General features: G+C 46.8%; 1 protein-coding gene across 1 annotated transcript in view; it reads left to right on the plus strand.

Moving 5' to 3' along the window:
* Positions 1-14,294, plus strand: part of Arsg (arylsulfatase G) — an 86,747-nt gene that overhangs the window by 56,933 nt on the left and 15,520 nt on the right. Inside the window, exon 9 of the mRNA XM_028761239.1 lies at positions 5,819-5,927. Within this exon, the coding sequence (XP_028617072.1) occupies positions 5,819-5,927 (109 nt within the window). The remainder of the gene's footprint in view (positions 1-5,818; positions 5,928-14,294) is intronic.

Below are 14,294 nucleotides of genomic sequence, written 5' to 3' on the forward strand. Positions count from 1 at the left end.
GAGAGGGAGAGGGAGAGGGAGAGGGAGAGAGAGAGAGAGAGAGAACAAGCTACCATGGTACACAGGTGGATGCCAGAAGATAACTTGCAAGAGTCGGTTCTTTCTCCTTCCCCCATCAAGATCCAAAGGATTGCACTCAGCTGATTAGGCTTGGCCACAAGCTCCCTAGTCACTGAGATAGCCCTCGAGATAGCCCTCCAGCCTCTGTATAAACATCTTTTGAATGGACACAGCACATGTATGGAAGTCAGAAAACGACCTTCAGGAGTCCTAGGGGTAGAACTCTGGTCCTGGGGGGGGGGGAGGTTGTAGGCAAGCACCCCTAACCACTGAGCCACCTCACTGGTTCGGAAGTCCGTATTTTACATGAGCTCTTGTCTGGCCACGAAGAGATTGGCACACTTCTCTCGCTTAGCTGCTTGTTTTTCTGACTCAGTGAAACATGGTAGTTGGACCCTTTCCGGGAAAGGCTGCTTGCTGTTCCTAGGCGTAGGCAGCAGGGAATCTTGGTCGGCTAGCTTAGCCCCTGCCGTGATACACTGCAGAATGGCACTTCACTTCAGAGGCCAGGGAGGGAAGATCAAGTAAGCAACTTCATGAATCATGGTTCTGTTTATGTTTTGGTTGCTGAGGCTAAATATTTATTGCTTTAAGTAAGAGGTTCTGCTTTAATTAGAGTCATAACTAACCACAAATGCATCGAAATACAATATCACGGCCCATAGACAAGCATCTCTGGACAAAAAGCCAAATACAGCTCACACTTTTAATGTACCGGAGCCATGGATCAAAGTACTAAAGCTTATCTCAGTTAACAAACAGCTTTCTATAACGAAAAGTGCATAGACGCTTATAAGCTGTGGGCTTAGCTGTTTTTCTGCTGTAACTTATGAGGTCATGGTTTTAAGGCTACAGCAGGCATACGGGATAAAGGTGTGGTCTGTTTAAAGAACACAGGATGGGGAGATAACTCAGTAAAAATGCTTGCTTTGTAAGCATGAAGACCCGAGTTATCCCTAGAACCCGTGTTAAAAATGTGGTGCCTGATGGTTCATGCTTGTAATCCCAGAGCTGGAGAGGCAGAGGCAAGCGGCTCTCTGGAGCATGTTGCCCAGGCTTGCTTCCTAACAACTGAGTTCGGGGTCAAGTGAGAGTCTCAGAAAATAAGGGAGATAGCCCCTGAAGAAGGTGCCCAAGGTTGACCTCTAGCTAATCATCTCTTAAAGACTTTATGCTAGAGCCAATGGGGAGGCAGAGGGAAGTCAGCTGACCTGGGTCTTTAAATCTGATGAGCTGACTGCTGTGTGGTTAGAGCAAAGGCTGATCTGGGAGACTCTGAGGTCTTCTCCCATTCTCTCCCGCCATTGCTGTGCTTGGCTAGCGGTTCCTGGGTGTGTGTGTTGGCTGGAGTTTGAGACCCTGATCTGAATGTGGGAATTAGACAGCCAGCCAGCTCTTCACGAAGTGGGATGGAAGTGTGAGGTTATGAGTCACTGCAGGGCACCAAGGCCTCTGGACTTGAGGAGCAGTGGGAGGGACTATAGAGCAGGGGTCAGACTTGCTTCCACATGGTGAAGCCAGCTGTCATAGATCGCCTGTCAGTGTGGCCCTGTCCTGAAACCCATAGTAGAGAAGAAAAAATGTCTCAGAGATTGGAGGGTTCAGGAGGCAGAGGAAAAGCCTGGGCGGTGACTGCACTTTCTGAGTCCCAGACGTTTAAATTAGGTAAGGAGGGTGAAGCCTCAGTTGGGGCTTCCTCACTTCCTGACGCTCTCAGAATCTTAGGCCAATAAAAAACACAACAGCTTGGTCTCTTGTGTTTCTGACAATTCCCAGGTCCCCAGAGTGATCAGGAAACAGTCCGGGGTTTACTAATCAGTGGATAGGAAAAGGTGAGAAATGAGTTGGTCATAGGTCAAGTCTACCGAGGGGTTAATTAATTAATTAATTTTTGAGATACTATTTCACTCTGTAGCCCAATCTGGCCTAGAATCTACCATATATCCCAGGCTAACGGTGAACTAGAAGTAATCTTCCTGTCTCAGATTTCCAAATCCTGGGCTTATAGGCATGAGCTACTGTGCTTGGTAGGTTTTTTCCCCTTATTTGGAAATTAAATGGTCTGAATGGGAGAAGGCAGCTTAGCTTCTCTGGGTCACAAAAAAAAAAACAAACCAAAACTGAAAAGGCTGACCTGTGGCCTCCACACCCACACTCATGTACATGTATCTCCACATGTATCTCCACATGTATACCTACTTATGAACAATCACATACAAAAAAGCACATAAGCTACATTTGGCTTTGAAGTGCATTGTGTCTGCTTCCCATCTAACCTGGGAATCAGCCCTGTCCAGGTTACATTACTGAGAGCTTTATAAGATATTGATGCGCCCCCCCCCCCCCCCCCAGTCAGGCCAGCCAATGACTGCCTCTAGGAGACGGGCCTTACCATGGTGTTTTAAAAGCAGTGGTTCTGACATGCATTTTGGATGTGGAACGCTGTGCTATGCTGTGTAGTTTGATCTGGATTTACTAGCTATGTAAATTCATCCTGGGCTGGTAGGTAGCAGATTCCTGCCATCCCAGCTACTCCGGTAGCCGAGGCAGGACATTTGACAATTTGAGTGTAGCTTAGACTGCATAGTGAATTCAAGGTTAGCCCGGTCAACTTGGTGAGACCTTGTTTCAAAAAAAAAAAAAAAAGCGTCAGGGCTGCAGATGTAACTGAGCTTAGCACAGGAAAGGCCCCAAGTTCTCACCTCAATACTGAGAAAAAAAAAATTACTTAACCTTTTTGAGCATTTTCATTCGAATAAACACCAGAGATCGTAGTGTGTGGTATGAAAGATTGTCATACAGGGGGTGACGGGGTGGCTCAGTGGATGAAGGCGCTTGCAGTGGAGCCCAGACACCTAAGTCTGATCCTCACAACACCCATAGTGAGAGGGGAGAACCAGTTCCCCAAAGTTGTCCTGTGACCTCCACATGCAAATCTCGGTGCACACACAAGGGTGGATACATGCGTGTATGTGTGCACATACACACAAATAAACGTACAAGGGATTGTTAGATAAATTTGATGAGATTACGTAGAAAAGCACTTAGCCGTGTATTTAAAAACACTTAGTCTGGCATTTGATAAGGGGTCAGTTAATAGATGATGTTGTTGTTACTATTATCTTTAGCTCAGAATGAGGACGAAAATAACTGCCTAGAGACAGCCGTCCTATAGAGGCGGTTACTCTGGACTCTGTCCTTGCCAGCACAGACAAACCACGGGAAACCAGTTGGATAAGCACACGTGGCTGATAACGGCACTCCACCACTTGGAAGGCCTATGGAAGAAGATACCAGGGAGACGTTTCTTCCTGACTCCTAGCAGTGAGAAACTGGGGTTTGGAGCAGAGCAACGTGTGTGTGTGTGTGTGTGTGTGTGTGTGTGTGTGTGTGTGTGGCAGGTGATCAATATTTTTGGTGATTGCTTGGCCACACTCAGGACTCAAGGCTCAATTCCTTTGGCGTACAAGGACTGTGGGACAGGGATCATTTGGATGGCTGGAATAAATAATCATGACTAAAATTAGAACCTTAGGTGCAGCTGGATTAGCTGACTGGCTCCACCCACGTGGCCATGTTGAGGGGCCTCTACGGGCCAACCGTTTCCCCATCAGTTGCTGAACTTTCCACCATGTTAACAGATACATTTGCTGCCAGCACAGTTCTTTCTAACCCCTCCAGCTTCTGACCCTCCGCTGAGAGATGGCAAGCACAATGAAACTGTTTCCGTTGAGAAACTCCCTGGGGGAGGTCAGTCATCTGCAAAGGAGCTGCCCAAAGTATTATTGTGAACAGGTGCCCCTTGGCCTGTCACAGAGCTGAGCTACACCTCCTGCTTTCCGGTTAGAGATAATGATTTACTTCTTGAATCCAAAGCCTTGGCCTTGCCTTAGCATCTGGCCTCAAAAGGTTAAGCAGGGACCTTTGAATGTTAAGCATCATGGGCTGTAAATTAAAGGGCCCCATATTTCCACCCACTCATACCAAAACTGTCCACGCAAATGCCCCTCCCAGGGCTGGAAAGACCCACAGATTCCCCAGCACATGTCTGCATGTGTACTCATTGCCGTTTGGCCTTAAACTGAAGCATGCTGGGTATTCTGAACCCACGTAGAAATTCGTTTTATGCTCTGCCACAGTTCTAGATTTTTCTGTTCCACGTGTGTGGATAATTGGAGTGGTCTAATGTGTTTTTTTTTTTTTTGAAAGAAAAGGCTCCAGAGGAAAGTACACGCTTGAGAAATGCTGGATTAGATCAAAGAGCTTTTCAGTTCACAGTGATGGGGATTCTGTTGGTTTCTTGAACCTAACAGGCTTAGATGTAAACAGTCCATAGGGTGGGAGTCGCTTTGTGTTCAGTTCCTTATATCAACACTCCCGGAGCTCCTTATGTGCTAGCCCCAGGAATTTGGAGATTTTCCGGGATGGTATGCTGAGCCAGGGACATCAAAGGTTCTTTTTGAGGCAGTGAGAATACAGAGGGAGGAAGCCTTCATTCTAGTCGCCCTGACTCCCCACCCATGATTGCTTTTCTTATTTACACCAGCCAAACTTGGGGGAAGTCGCATGACCACAGCGTGTGTGAGCCACATACAGCACTTGTCTTGGAAGAACTTCTTACACGCGAACCTTGTGGAATCCCTGGCCTCTGGCTCAACCAGGGATGAGGGTGGGGTGTGTGTGTGTGTATGTGGGAGTGCCGGGGCCCCGTCGTGGTTAATTCAATGCAACATGTGTATTCAGGATGTTTTCATAAAACATGACCTCATCTCTTCCATCCCACGGGCTGTCATTATATTGGTGGTCACTCTTGACTTGGCTACAAAAATAATGCCTCTCATCACTAAAGTTCATAGATTGCACATGGGCTCTTCTTGCCTCCCGCCAAGAGGCAAGCACTCAGAGCCATGACTGATAACTGTCTCATCAGAACAACTCATTGACTCAAGGAAAAACAAAACAAAACAAATCCGCACAAGGTCAGCCAGGCACTGGGCGGATTAAAAAGCTGAGGAGACTCCCTCTTTCAAAGGATTGTTGCTTCTATTTATTGTTGAGTACTAGTGGTTGAATATCGATGGCGTCTCGCACGCTAGGTAGGCCAGTTTGTAGGGGTCTGCTTTCCCTCTCTCCTCATCCTAATCAGACATGCTCAACTGGAAGACAGATCCATCTATTCAACAAAGGTTCCTTAAGCACACGGGATGTCTTGAAGTCTCATAGTGTGGGGACACACAAGAAGGAAGGAATAAAATAACACAGTTTAGAGTGGGGGATGTCATGAAAGGAACTGCCAAAATTAACAGAGGTCTCTGTTTATATATGTTAAGTCCAATAAAATCGAAGGATATACTGAGAGTTATTAACTGTTTGTTGGGGACACATAGCTGGGTAGTAAGATAATTAAAGTTTTTCTTTCTTTTCTTTTTGTTTGTTTGTTTGTTTGTTTTTGTTTGGTTTGGATTTTTGAAACAGGGTTTCTCTGTATAGGCCTGGCCATCCTGAACTCACCCTGTAAGCCAGGCTAGCCTCAACCTCAGAGGCTAAATTTTTGCCTGCCTCTGCCTCCTAAATGCTGGGATTAAAATCCTGCACCAGCACTGCCCAGCTTTTTAAATTTATTTTTTTAAGAAAGACATTTCTTTGTTGAAATTATTGGATATTCCTATCGAGACACTGTTTACCCACAGGCCATCACTTAGCTGAAGAAGAGGCCTCAAGTTACTGATGTTCCTGAAACAACTGCTTCTTCTCATAGGGGGAAGTCCAGCCAAGCAGACCACCTGGGAAGGTGGGCATCGGGTCCCAGCACTCGCTTACTGGCCTGGCAGAGTTCCAGCCAATGTCACTAGCACCGCCTTGTTAAGGTAGGAGATCTGAACGACCTTTAGCTGCGGGGGTTAGAGCCAGACTGATGTGAACACAGGGGTGACAGGAGACTCACTCCAGCAAACTCATTGCTCATTGGTTACCTGTGTTAGGCAGGAATCCTGCATCCTCCTGCGCTCTCATGACAGCAGTGTGGCTTTGCCTATAAAGCAATTCTGTACAGTGAGGTGGGCTGCAGAGGGCCTTCCCCTTCCCCTGGGGGTGACCCTCGAGTAAATGAAGGACCTTGCTGGTCTCTAACCCTCAGCTTTGGTTCTTAGCAGTGTGTGCTAAAGAGAGAAGCTGCCTAAGATGGCAGCCAGAGTGAAGTCCCATGAACTCTGCTTATTCGTCCCTGGGATTAGGACAGATGTCCCAGGTGGCTTTGAGAAACCTGTGCATCACATAGTGATCAAATGGCCCCAAGAAAGAAGTACAGACACCGGAATGCCCTGGAGGCCAGGAAGGGGACAGATGGCCCCAGTGGACTAAGAGGGAAAGAATTAACCCTTAGGTAAGGATGCTGTCCAGCCTTGGGCAGCACAGCGTCTAGTCGTAGTCTCCAGGAACATCTTTAATCAGGAGCATCATCTGTGACATCCCTCCAATGTCTGGATGCTAATATATAAGGCCAGTTTCTTGGCAAGGAATTTGGTTACAGTGGGTCTCTGGGGACATTGCCACAAAAACTAAGAAACCCTGACTTATAGCTGGGACCCTCACTAAATCATTTCAAAATTATGTGTTTATGTACTTAGTATATGTGTGCATGTATAGGTATGTGTGTGTGTTTATATGTGTGTGTCTGTATGTGCATGTGTGTAGAGAGACCAGAGGTCAACCATTGGTGTATGTGTTCGTGTGTGTGTGTGTGTGTGTGTGTGGTGTGTGTGTGTGTGTGTGTGTGTGTGTGTGTGTGTGAGAGAGAGAGAGAGAGAGAGAGAGAGAGAGAGAGAGAGAAGAGAGAGAAAGAGTCTGTACATGCATGTGTGTAGAGAGGCCATTGGTGTCATTCTTTGAAACCACCCACTTTGTGTTTTTCCCTATGACTTTATTTAATTTCTAAGGTTTGTACGTTCAAGAGTGCTTTGTCTATACGTGCTTTGTGCTTACCGTGAACTTGCAGTGCTTGTGGACATCAGAAGATGATATCAAATCTCCTGGAACTTGGAGTCACCTGAGCCATCACATGGATGCTGGGAACCAAACATAGGTCCTCTGTAAGAGCAGCAAGTGCTCTTCATCACTGAGACGTTTCTCCAGGTCACCTATCTCTTTGAGACCGGGTCTCATTGGCATCTGGGGGATCAATAATTTGGTTAGGTACCTGTCCAGCAAGCCCGAGGGACACTCTTGTCTTTGACTACCTATCACTGAGATTGCAAGTGCATGCTTCCATACCCAGCTTTTTACATAGGTACTGGGGATCGAACTCAGATTTTCGTGCTTGTATGGTAAGCACTTTACCAACTGTGCTATCACCTTCTCAGTGATTCTGACGGGTCATTCCTATCTGGTTCTGCCCTGTATTCACCAACACAGTACAACCTCCATAGCAGTGCTTACTCATGTACTCAGAATAATACAGTTTGCTTGGTTGAAAGGTTCTCTGGCAGCAACCTGACAGGTTCTGGCAGGAGAATAACGCCAACCAGAGGAAAGCAACCATCGCCAGCGACCTCCAACATCTCCAGACCCAGTGGGAAGGAAGGACTGAGACCAAAGCTAAGAACAGAAGGGGGGCGAGCAGTTCTGACAGCCCAGGGGAGTAGTTATTACTCCCTTTAGCCCCCATTCCCTCAAGGATTGTGGGTTATCTCTGAGCTATCAGGAGGGGGCAGCATGCAGTCCGTGGGAGCCAGCAGGTGTGATAACAACCACACAGCTTGGGATCCGTGATGTCAGGCTTGGCTGGAAGAGGGCCAGGAGGGCTGCTTTTATAGATCTGACTAGAGTGTATCCAGATTTCTTATCAAGGGGGCAAGCGCTGGGCTGCACAGGCACGAATAACTCCACAGAGTCTTCAAAGCTTGGGGTTTCACTGTCTAAACCTAAGCAGAGGCTTTTCATCTGAGAACTGTGTTTATAGTGACCAGCAATTACTGCACCACAATAGGCTATTGTCTTGTTGATCATCAGAGAACAATGATGGGGGCCATCCTTTGGTGACTAAAGAGAGTTCTTGGTATAGATAGTGTTTTTTTGAGGGCCTCTGGTACTTTATCAGAAGAAAACTATTGGAGCATGCAGCTCCTCTTAGGATATTTTTGGTGTGAAGTTAGTCTGAGTGGCAGCTGTTTTCTTCCTCCTATTACTCTTTCATGTTAATCCATTCAAGTGAGCACATGCATGGGTGGGGCTTCTTACTGCCTTTCCCTGAGGCCCCCATAGCTCAGCACTGAGGGGAACATGATTTTGATTCATGTCCTAGAATGGAGGGAGGGTTCACATTTCATTGTGTGGGTGCCCGGGCTTATTGCTGGTTTTAGTACTTTGTCCTTTGAGGATAGAGATCTTCTACAGCGGGGGTAACTTCTTCACGCCCAGAGTTCTTTCAACTTCTATTGAAATGGCCCCAAGAAATTACAGCATCTTAAAACAGTCGGGTTAGCAAATATGTACTATCATGAATACAGAAAAATGTTATAAACAGCATGCAGGGGTGTATGTGGGGGCGGGGGGCTGGAGACACCACAAGATGGCTTAGCCTACGAAGGTAGCCTGAGTTCCATCCCTGGGTCCCACATAGTGGAAGGAAAGAATTGAGTCCTCTGACCCTATGTGAACACTGTAGTGCTGCTGTGTCCACACACATACACACAACAGACAAACAAATATAATAAAAATTAAATTTAAAAAGGCTGTGCTGGAGACTGTTTAGCATGAATCTCACTGGTTATTTTTTTAGAGATACTCAGCATTAATATTCAGATATGTACCTAAGTGATATAATAGTATTTTATGTAGCGGCATATTTTCCCCGAAATTTGGGAGGAGCTAAGGTGAGAGGAGTGAGGAGAGGAAGAGGAGGAGTAAGGAAAGGAAAAAAAGAAGGAAGAGGAGGGACTAGAGGAGAGGACGAGAGAAAGAAAGGGAAAGAGAGAGAGAGAGAGAGAGAGAGAGAGAGAGAGAGAGAGAGAGAGAGAGAGGAACATGAAAATGGATGTGCAGTCTAAGGTAGTTGAAACATCTAGGTTGGGTATTGGGTTACACTTCTTATTGTGTAGGCATCTTGTTATTGAACATTACCAAATATAAAGCCTTTGGATAATCTTTAAACATTAGAGTCTTATTTCTACCGAATACTGCATGGATGGTGAAATGGTCTGGGCCCAGCCTTGTGGAGACAGTGTAGAAGATTGGCAGAGCCATCTTCCACACTGGAATCTCATGGGTGGCAGGGCCAGCATCTCTAGCTGCCTGAGCCGGTGGCCTGAGCTGCGGCAGCAGTGAGAACACGCTGCTGCTCGTGACCTCACGCCTAGCCTAGTCAGGAACATGTCGGCCCCGTATCACAAGACAGATCGGGTGCCGCCTATTTAAATATCTACCTCAACAATTTTAGAAAGATCTTGCACATGATTACCTACCCTCCGCAAGCCTGAAGAGACAATTATCAAAAAGAGACGATCCATATTTGTTGCTGATTCCAACTATGGGTGAAACGTTGCTCTGGAAACTATGGATCAGTAAGGATGGGCAAATCAGCTTGGGTTCTCTTGACGTTGAGAAGTTACCTTTAGAAGAATGGCTTTGGGGGTGAAGTAGAAAAGGCCTCATAGTTTTACCCTACAATTCTAGCTCAGGGTTTCTTGAATGTAACATTGTGTATATTTTGAGCCAGATAATTCTTTTCTGTGATGGGTGGGGCCTGTTCTATGCATTTTGAGATATTTAGCACAAGGCCAGGCCTCTTCCCGGAAACTGTTAGTGACAACCAAGGTATCTCCAGGCAGTGCTATGTCCCCTGAAAGGACAAAAAGAACCTTAAGGAAATTTCTTTTAGTCTTATGAAAGAAGGTGAAGGGTCTCTTCTGTGCCTGAGATCAGCATTGCCATCCCGTTTCTCAATGGAGGACCATGCCTGGCTCTGTGCCCCTGAGATGAGCATTGCTATCCCATTTCTCAATGGAGGACCACGCCTGACTCTGTGCCAAAGACAGACATCTCTGTCCCTGTTGTCGATGGAGGACTAACCACATGTGGTGCTTGGGACAGATATCCCCATTTCCAGCAAGAACAGAAGCAAGGCAGACCTGGCTGGATTGATAATCTCATTGGAAAATCAGCTAGAATTGCAGAGGAGCCCTGGGCTACCCTGGGGGGCTCTGAAGATACTAGTACCCAGCCATGCATCCCCTTTCAAGGCCATCTCCTCCCTCCTGGCCATGGTGAGGGTTGAGATGGGCCAATGTCTCTTTCCTGCCTGCTGGGCCAATGTCCATGATAGGTATTCACCGTTTGTTGTTCGGTATCCCCCCCCCCCAGGCATCTCTGAAGTAGATGCTTTTGGGGGCCAGGCTTGTCCGTAAGAGAGACTCAAGGGTGGGGAGCTACTGAGATGGGCTGCCAGTCAATTGTGAACATGGGCTAGTCCCTGAAGCCTCTGCAGTGTGACTAAGACCAGGAAGGGGTGGGGACCTTGCTTTTTTCAGGGATAATGAAAGGGACTAAGCAATGCAGAAAGAAAATTACAATTACATGCTAAAAAAGAACCTGTTCCTGTATCCTAGGGACAGTTCTATTCCTCCACTGGAGGTGGTTCTGTTCTCTACTCTTCTATTCTTGGCATCTTTCCGTACTTATCTCCCAGGGAGAGAGAAGATGAGAGTCACTTCTTTATCTGGGTCCAATGATCCCGAACCGTTCCCTGATATCCATCTGTCTCAGTTAGGGTTTTACTGCTGTGAAGAGACGCCATGACCAAGGCAACTCTTACTTATAGGGACAACATTTAATTGGGGCTGGCTTACAGGTTCAGAGGTTCAGTCCATTATCATCAAGGCAGGAACATGGCAGCATCCAGGCAGACATGGCACAGAAGGAGCTGAGAATTCTACCTCTTCATATAAAGGCTGATAGTGGAAGACTGGCTCCCACATGGTGAGGGGGGCCTCATTCCCCATTCCCACAGTGACACACTTTCTCCAACAAGGCCACACCTACTCCAGCAAAAGCTAGCCTCTTAATAGTGCCACTCCCTGAGCCAAACATATTTAAACCACCACACCCCTTTCTCTCTACCCATCCTTGGGTCAGATTTCCCCCTAGTCCAACTGTGCTCAGCTTCCGGAAACCCTCCCACCTGTCCTCTCCCTGATGCTCACCCAACCTTGGAGCCCAGGGCTGTTCTACTAGAAGGAAGCCTCCATGTGACCCTTCACTCTTTGCTCACGTGGCTTGGGGTCCAGCAGGCAGAGCCTTCTGTACCCCTCCTCACCATCACCTAGCCAACTCCCTTTGATACCTTGTTTGGATAAGAGCGCCAACCAGTTGGATGGGTCCCCACCCTCTGGGAGGATCTGAAACAGGAGAACAATTGCTTGAATTTAGAACTCCAAAGCAGCCTGGACTGCATAGCAAGATCTTATTTAAAACAAACAAACAAACAAACAAACAAAAAACAAAACAAAAATAGATTTCAGAAACATACAATCTCCTATGAACAAATTTCAGAGAAACATGAAAAAGACAATAGTTTTGTAAGGATGGAAGAATGTGGAAGATCGACCCCTGCTTGCTTTGAGAGGTCACCTCGCCTGCTCCAAGGCTAGCCTCCTTGTGTCACCATACAGAGGCCTCTGTCTCAGCTGCCTCCTTTCATGGGTGGGCCCTGCCTTCCTTTCCACTATCAAAGGGCTGGTGATGGTGTTTGTGGGACAGAAACCCACTGATACATCAGGCCCATGAAAGAGTGCCAGAGCCCGTAAGATATTTACGTGAGGGGGCTAGGGATGAGGCTCAGTTGGTAGAGTGCTTGCCTAGCACACACAGAGTCCAGGGTTCGATCCCCAGCACTGCCCATACAGGGTTTGGTGGTACACTAATCTCAACACTCTAAAGCCAAGCCTTGGCTATATGACAGTCATGTCTCAAAACAAGAAAAGAAACTACTTGGGGCTAGGGAGGTTTCTCAGTGGATAGGAACACTTATACAAGCATAGAACCTGAATTTGAATCCCCAGAACCCACATCAGAATAGCACAATGCCTGCCTGTGACCCCAATACTCTGGGGGATGAAGATGGAAGGGGTTATTGAGGCTTGTTGTTTCCGGCCTCCCAGAGTGATTGAGCAGGACACCTGACATTCTCTTCTGCATTCTGGTGTGCATGCTTGGAATGTGCACCTGTACATACATGTACATAACACACACACACACACACACACACACACACACGCGCGCGCATGCGTGCGCACACGTGCACACAAAAGAAAAGAAAAGTACTTTAAAGTGGGATAAAATGGTTTCTTTATATATTTGTCTTCATATCAATAGTTGTACAATGTAATTGCTTTTAGACTTCTTTAAATTATGCCTATAGGGGGGTATGTGCATGTGAGTACAGCTCCCCACAGAGGTTGAAGTTACAGGAAGTTGTGAGCTGCCTAATGTGGGTCCTGGGAATCAAATGTAGAGCCTCTGTAAGAGCCAAGCTGTCTCTCCAACCCCTCCTTTTTTTTTTTTAAAAATAGAGGAAGAAACCCCATGAAAGCCAAGCATCACGGTGAATACATTGCAAGTGCAGGGTTGGCCTTGCATGTTTGGGGTTTGGCTTTTTGTTGTTGTTTGTTCTATTTCTTCAAGGCTTCAAAGACTTCCAGGACCTGTTTCTTAGGTTAAGACTAAGGCCTGGAAGGCCAGCAGCTCTGTAAAACAGATATGCCCTCCAGGTTCACGTGCAGGAAGGCCCAGGTCTGTGTGTTGCATGAAGCATTTTCTAGTCACAGGGCTAACTTCAAGGGCTGGGCTCCTGCCTTTCTCTGATGAATGACTTTCTGACAGCCCTGGCATGCCCATGCTGGACTTGGCTATCTTGAGCAACAGGAGTCACCAAACCTGTTGAAGAAGTTTTCTTTGTGTGGGACAGTTCTTCTTGAGTTCTGTGAAGACTAGAAACCTCAGAAGGGCATGCCACACTGACACACTGGGATTCCCTGGAGTGTTTAGATCTGGATTAGTGCTGTGGTAGAATGCCAAACCTGATGATGCAGAGGAGGAAAAAGACAGAAAAAAGGAAAGTATGTAATTCATTCTGAAAGTTAATACAGTCTGTTTCCCAGACTTGTTGATTTGATCTGTCTGTGATGCTGATGTCTCTGAAGATGTCAAAAGAAAGCCTACAGTCTACTTCAAGTGTGTGTATGTGTCTGTGTCTGTATGTGTCTCTGTGTATCTGTGTGTGTGCATGCATGTGTGTGTATCTGTGTGTGTATGTCTGTGTCTGTGTGTGTGCATACATGTGTGTGGAGGCCAAGGACCTCAGATGTTGTTCTTCAGGCACTGGCCTAAAACTCATCAATTAGACTAAGCTGACTGGCCAGTGAGACCCAGGGATCCTCCCGTCACCACCTTCCCAGTGCTGGGAGGCTGGCTGGGATCTTTGTAACATGGGTTCTAGAAACCACATATATGTCTTCGGACTTGTAAGGGAAGCACTTTAATTACTGAGCTATCTTCCCAAATCTATTTCAAAATATAGCGCTCTCTCTCTCTCTCTCTCTCTGTCTCTCTCTCTCTCTCCCTCTCTCCCTCTCTCCCTCTCTCCCTCTCTCCTTCTCTCCCTCCTTTTCTCTCTCTCTCTCTATTTCTCTCTCTCTCTCTCTCTCTCTCTCTCTCTCTCTCTCTCTCTCTCTCTGTGTGTGTGTGTGAGTGTGTGTGTGTGTGTGTGTGTGTGAAGAGATGGCTTCAAGATCATTTGTTGAGCAATCAAGAAGACTGGGTTTTAGATCCCAGCACCTACATAGCAAACTGGACATTGGCATCCCATTGGCATCCCTATAACCTCAGCTCAAGATGGGAGGGTGAAACAGCATAAGGAAAATTGATGAACCTTGCTGGTTTCGATCTAGCAGAGAAGATGCAAGCCCCAGGTTCAGGGAGAGACACTGCCTCAAAGGAATAACCAGAGAATGATAGAGGACACCCAATACCTTCTTCCAGCTTCTGCATATGCATACAGGTGTGTAGACATCTCCACATAGGTGTGCACACCCCCCCATGTACTTACGGCACACAAATAAAAATATCTATTGTGGAACCTGTTTTTATTTCTTGTGGGTTTGATACTGATCTCCCTTAGGGGTACAACTCTGTGTGTGTGTGTGTGTGTGTGTGTGTGTGTGTGTGTGTGTGTGTGTGTGTGT

The sequence above is a fragment of the Grammomys surdaster genome, unplaced genomic scaffold, assembly GCF_004785775.1.
Source record: "Grammomys surdaster isolate TR1022 unplaced genomic scaffold, NIH_TR_1.0 126906, whole genome shotgun sequence".
Taxonomy (NCBI): domain Eukaryota; kingdom Metazoa; phylum Chordata; class Mammalia; order Rodentia; family Muridae; genus Grammomys; species Grammomys surdaster.